We start from the raw sequence: 6909 nt of genomic DNA, 5'->3' as shown, positions 1-6909 counted from the left end.
AAGAAAGAAAGAAAGAAAGAAAGAAAGAAAGAAAGAAAGAAAGAAAGAAAGAAAAAAGATTCAATAAAACAATTTTTTTAATGAAAGAATAAAAAATTACTGGCCATACTTGTTTTAAAACTTTGAAAAATCTGTCTTATACTCCTCTCCAAGCCAACACATCCCAACCTCTTTAACCTTTCCTCATAACATTTTCTTACAATATTTTCCAGATACCCTCCACTTGGTCCACAACTCTTCTAAAAGACAATGAAACAAAACAGGACACAATACTCTAATAAGGAACTGACTAATGCTTAGTAGTTAAAGGACTACATCCCTGAGTTTGGATGACCAATATATTAATAGAAGAAAACTGTCATAGGTGACCTCTCAGTCTTCTTTTCTCAAAATGAAATAGAGTAAAATGACCCAGCAGTTCTGGTTAATTTCATTTTCTAATTAACTAAGGGTTAACCAGAAAACCTGAACCTTATTTCCACTCTTACTGTTGAAAAATCTTTCTAAAATATGTTAACACACTTCCCAGCCAATTTACTAAACCTAATTTAATCTTTCTTTGAAAATTTAAGATTTTCCAAAGTGTTTCATTGTTCCTAAGTCTAATTCGCCTTTTACAATGCTGGAGATTAAGATGCAGAAAATATATGAGACTACTGAATTTCTGTATTAATCTAAGGACATGTATTTTTAAAAAAAAACTTCTGGTATCAGCTTGTTTTCTTAACATGACACTCTGATAAAATTAGAATGTAAGAAAAACATGATAATTAAAGATTTTATCAGCTGAATTCCAGTTAAAGTTTTACTGTAATTTCAGGTCCTTTACTAATTTTTCTCACAAGTCTTGTCTTCTAATTCTTTAATGATTATGGTACTATTCAGTACCTTGTTTCCAATTTTCCTAATCACAGAAACATTCTTTGTACTTCAATCTAGCCAGAGAAAGTTTTATTTTTCTATGTCATAACAAAAAGTCACACCAATAAAGTTTCTGAGAAATTACTAACATCTCTGTCACATGTCACAGACTCCAGCTGAAATGACAAATCTGTAAACACCAACAAATCTTTAACTACCACCATCCTTCATCTGTGCCTTTTAATTATTTTAAAGAAATAATCATTTCCCCTTAACAGATGGCACTTGTTTTCAATTACACCATTCTCTCCCTCCTACCAATTCGATACTTTAATATATTTATCATTATTCTTCCATGGACTTTTTCAAGGCCAAATACAAAATTCATCCCAAAATATTAAATCCAATTCTAATTAAGGTTCTACCATCTGTTTACTTTTTATTTCTGACTTTGATGATTCTGTTTTCTTTGGTTTTAAAGTATAAGAAAGTTTTCCATTAATATTCCCCAGATGCTTTCCTGGATAGTTTGGGAAAATGACTAAGACTAGAATCTGTGATTTAATCAGAATGGGGAATTCCCTCCTACTGAGTTGCCTGAGGCACACATCCATTAAGTGTCAAAGGAGGGCTTTGAATCCTGGTATTACCAAAAGACCGGGACTCAATTCATACCTCAACTCTCTGTTGAGTTACTAGATAAATCTTGTCTAAAATAAGGAACAAAGAATTGGCTTGTAAGTAAAGTGCACTGATTCTATTCTCTCTGTCTCTGTCTGTAGGTTGGTTTATCTGTCTTTCTCTCCCCCCTCCCCCATTTTCTCTTATACATACATAAATAGATAAATTAAAAAATAAAAAGTATGCATACATATGTACACACACGTGTCTATACACAAATGACTTAATTTCTCTAAGCCTCAGTTTCCTCACCCATAAAATGGAGATAACACGTATATGACCTCCTTGACAGGGCTGCTGTGAGTCAAGTGCTTTTTAATGCAATTCCACAAACTCCTTTATAACAACTCACAATATTCAGCCTGTATGTGTTAGAGGCAGATCTTAAACAGAGGCCTTTACAATGTCCAGGCTAGCTTTTATCCAATATGCCACACTGCCTCTCAGTTTAATTAAAGGAAAATGCTTCACACACACATAAACCTATGAGCAATACTTTTTTTTTCTGCTCTTAGTCCACTTTCCTTCTTCTAAAGTTAGAGAAAGTTATTAATGCACTTCTCAACCCAGTTTTCTTTCCTCCTGATTAAACAATTTCAGTTCCTTTCATTTTACCTCAAAATTTCTTTTTTCCAATTCTTTTTTAATTTTTAGTTTTCCTCTCTAGACTGTGATCACTTCTTCCACACCTCTTATTAAATACCTCTACCTCAACACACTTAATAAATGTTTCTTAAATTTGTTAATCTCTATATAAATCACAGAGTCACAGCCACATCACTGACAAAAAAAGTATTCTTTAAGATAAGTTCCTACTTTTGATTGGTATAACCAATGAGATCTTATAATTCTAGTCTCATAAATGCAGAATCTGACATATGTCAGCTGAAACTGGCATTTAATTAGTATTCCCCTATAATCTTGTAGTGTGAAAACACTAAACAAAACAGTTTCATATTCTACCAAGCAAAGCTCCAAATTGCTGACCCACAGGATCCTAATCTTGCCATGGAGATTTTGTCAGTGACTTTAAAAATCCATCAGAAATTTCACAATGCAATCAAGAGCACTGAATTTGGGGTAAGAAGGAAGTCCTAGGTTGAATCCAGATTCTGTCACTTACTGTAACCTTGAACAAGTCATCACCCTTCTCTGGACCCCTTGTGAAATGAGAGGGTAGATCAGGTGACCTCTAAGGTACCTTCTAGTTCAAAATCTGTGATCCTGTAATTCTAGAATATAAGCAATGAAATTCATATTTATCCTGAGAAGCAACACCCCTAAGCAACATCGAGTTGAAAATAAACCCTACTTGCCCATTTCAGGAGAGAGCTCCATATTGTCTTTGTCTGCATCTTCAACATGACTTTCTAAAATGAATCCAATCTTGTTGACTTTTGACTGTGGTTCTAATAGCCGACTTGGGCCACGAGTAAAACGAGGATAGAATTTCTTGGGGAATGGCCCATGGGGTTTGGACCCCTTGATGGGCACATTCTTAAACGGCTGAGTCACTTCACTAAAGTTGAAATAAATAAAGAGCAGAACTGTCCAGGTCACAGATGTAAAAAGGCACCCATAACAGAAATAGCGAAGTGTGACACTTCCCATTGTAGATTTAGCATTGCTGAAGGTCCATGTTCAACATTCTGAAAAAAGAAGGAAAGAAGTGAACTCATGTTAGCCACTTCACTGCACTTGTAAATCATTTACTAAATTCACATTCATTGCTTTAAAAAAAACCAGCCCTTTGGAAATAAGACTTTAGCTTTCAGATATACAATAAATGTATCTTATACAACCAAAATCTTCAATTCACCAAGTACCATGCATTCTTAAGACTGTTTAGTCAGCACAATAATGCACACCCAATAAAATAAAAACCATAAGGTGATCTCTAGATAGCTTCAAATGAAAAAAAAAAGTTTAAACAAAAATTACAGATAAATTTGCTGGTACTTAATCAAGGCCAATGAAATCGCTAAGTTATAGTTTGATAATTTTAATAATTTATGGTACCAGTCATCAAGGAATACAACATCTCTTCAAGCTCCAAAAATCCTGTAATTCTAAATTTTTTTAAACTTGTGGATCTTGATAATAACAAAAACTAAAATTTATACAGATTCAAAGTTTACAAGACATTTTATAAGGAGGATCTCAATTGAGCATGTTCCCTCAAAATATTCCAGTTTGGCAGTAAACAGTCCCTATTAAAATGTTCCATGTCTGCCACTAAAAACAGAAGTAGCAACTTGGTGTATTTGCAATGGGTACTGCACTGAGAATTAAGAGAACTAGGTTCTAGCTCTGGCTATGTTATTAATTATGTGTGTCCTTATGCAAGTCAATCCTTAAGCCTCAATTTCATCCTCTGAAAATGAGGGAGTTGAATCACAATTAAGTTTCCTTTCAGCACAATCAACCTAATATCCAGCACCATGAATGAAAAGCCCTAGTTTTGAATCAATCTGTAAAATATCACTTTGCCCCTGATCTTATAACCTTACCTAAAACCTTCTGTACTATTTTAAAATTTTAACTGAGGTCATTTGTACATCATTAGAAAAATGGTAGGGGCAGCTAGGTGGTGCAACGGATAGAGCTCCAGCCTTGGAGTCAGGAGGCCCTGAGTTCAAATTCAGCCTCAGACACTTGACACTTACTAGTTGTGTAACCCTGGGCAAGTCACTTAACTCACCAAAAAAAACAAACAAACAAAAAAAAAAAAAACCAAGAAAAAGAAAAATGGTAACATATGAAACATTCCCTGCTTTTTCTTTATAGGCTGCCCAATAAAACAAGCCAAGATGCAGGCAGTCAGTGTTGAATAACTTATATATATGTGTGTGTATATATATATATACATATATATATATGTATATATATATATACACACACATATATAGGACTCTTTTTTTTTCCTACCCCACATCACAGTATCTAGTCTTCTCCAAGACAGCTATAATAATTCCTGCAAATTCTCTCTAGTTCAGTCTTACCTCAAATTGTATTTAAAATATACATCAGCTGAGTAAATGTGGGGTCAGAGACTCAGATACATCACTGACACACGAAGATACACCCCCAAAGGTAATCCCTTTACCTATTAGTTCAGTTTCTGAGGCATTTATTTTAAACCAATGACAAGATCTTCACAATAACATCAGGATTCAATAAATCAGCATTATTAAGCCTCAGTTTGAAAAATATGAAACTATTCTGCATTAGATTTACAACACAAGTCCACAGAGAAGCAAAAATTAAATGCCAATCTCTGGCTCTTGTCTGCCAATATAAAGTGATCAAGTATTACTATCCCTTGTCAACTGAAAGGAGCTTAAAAGGTGAAATTGAAGGTGCAGATTGAAATGACTACAATGAAGTCATAAAATCAAGCATCTACAAAGGAAATGACATGTTAATGTCAGTACTTTTAAATTAAAACTTGATTATGCAAGGAAAAATATCAACAGTATAAAATTAAATATTTTCAAGGCAGAAAAATGGAGTTACTGAGGCTAAATAAAGAGAACCAGGGCTACAAGATTTGAAAGGGATTGAGGTACTGACATTTACTTGACTAAACTCAAACTATTTAACTAAAATTGACACTTTACTTTCCTAAAAGTATTAATGGGAAAGAGTTCAAGACACCAGAGATTTTTCAAAATGCTACAATAACTTAAGATAAATTTCTACTAGAAAGAGAAATGAGGCAAAATTCTGTCTAAAGTACAATTTCAAACAGCAATTTATGACACCAGATTGTTTGAATAGAAGGGTTTTTTTGGGGTTTGGTTTTTTTTTTGGTGAAATTATCAATACTACATGGCAGATGTTTGTCACTGTGAAACACAAAGCAAACCCTGATACACACATCTTAAGCCTCTCTCTATATATCTTTTAGGTATTTGTTTGTATATTGGTTTGCATAGAAAACACTACCAATGGGCAGTAACTACTCTGCTTTGGGGGAGAAAATATTCTATTCCCATAGAAACAGTTAATTCAACAAAGTTTTTGCAAATAGCATCATATTAATCTTAACATACCACCGTGAAATTAGAGGGCAAACACACACAAAAAAGAGTAATAAAATAGGCATCAAGTAAAATGAATTATCTCCATTTGCCACTGATCTTGAGTAAGAGAAAACCCATGATTCGATTTGACAGAATATCAGGTATAAGGTCAAATCCTAACTCTACAAGACCATGAGCAAATCACTTTCACACTTACCCTAGGCTTCTTCTGTAAAATGAGGGAGGTGAACTGCATGATCCCTAAGGTGCCTTACAGCTCTATGATAGTATGTTCCTATTAAATATAAATTCATTATAATGAACCTTAAATACTTATGGAATAACAACTGAATCTGAGACAGCTTTATCAAAGAGGGGTAAGGAAGTATAGTAACTTCTGCCTTACTCCAACACTCTTCCCAACTGGCCACAGTCTTCGTCCTAAAGTGAGTCAAATAAGCTTGGCACTGAGGCCACAATGAGCAATGATGTGGGTTTAAGTCTTGGCTCTGATTATTACTCGTATGATCTTGGGACTCAATAAGCACCTTTGGGCCTCAGTTCCTTCATCTGAAAAATGATGGGCTTGGACTAAATGATTCCTAAATTCCGTTTTACTCTCAATCCTACAATCCTGTTTCTTGGTAACTTGAAGAATCTCACACAAAAATGTTCAAACTGGCATGCACTTGCACTCAAAAGACTTTTTACTAAGATTTCTCTTTGATTCAATAAAGTAAAATCCAATTTTAACTTGCTTCGAATTAATCATTGATCCATTAATTCATTATTACAGCTACTATTAGTACTGTTAGTACAGAGTCATTATTATTGATAAATCAATTACTAAGTTCAAACCCTAAACTTAAAACAAAAGCTATTTTCTCTCTCTATATTAAGATTTCTACTTCTTCTCTATGGTAAGGTTCTACAAAAAGTAAAACAGATTCTTTGTTACTCTCAGATCTGAATTGGAAGCGGTTTCTTCATCACTAATCTTAGCAGATGCCGGAATCTACTGTGCCTGAGTGTTGAAGCAGTCGCAGCACACCAACACATACACTTGTGAACAAACATTCCATACCCACTACCATGGACACAAGAGGAAAAAATTAAAAAAAAAAAAAGCCAATGGTTCAAACATCCTGGGCATCACCGATCCTGCACACATTCTGCTAACGACCATGCAAGTATCTCAAGTCCATTCCTTTATGACTTCACTAACTATCCCTACTACAGGCATCCCCTAGAAGATGTAGGCCGGTATGGAAAGAATTCAATTTGGAATTAGAGAACACAAATTCCAGGTCCTGGCTCTGCTACTTACTACTTGTGTGGCCTC

General features: G+C 34.3%; 1 protein-coding gene across 1 annotated transcript in view; it reads right to left on the bottom strand.

Moving 5' to 3' along the window:
• LOC114027186 (polypeptide N-acetylgalactosaminyltransferase 11) overlaps positions 1–6909 on the bottom strand; it is a 74328-nt gene that overhangs the window by 31908 nt on the left and 35511 nt on the right. Inside the window, exon 2 of the mRNA XM_027841132.1 lies at positions 2859–3191. Within this exon, the coding sequence (XP_027696933.1) occupies positions 2859–3153 (295 nt within the window). The 5' untranslated portion in view covers positions 3154–3191. The remainder of the gene's footprint in view (positions 1–2858; positions 3192–6909) is intronic.

The sequence above is a fragment of the Vombatus ursinus genome, unplaced genomic scaffold (assembly GCF_900497805.2).
Source record: "Vombatus ursinus unplaced genomic scaffold, bare-nosed wombat genome assembly UNPS02014852.1, whole genome shotgun sequence".
Classification (NCBI taxonomy): domain Eukaryota; kingdom Metazoa; phylum Chordata; class Mammalia; order Diprotodontia; family Vombatidae; genus Vombatus; species Vombatus ursinus.
The sequence above is the reverse complement of the archived record's forward strand: the minus strand, read 5'-3'. Positions and strand labels throughout refer to the sequence as shown.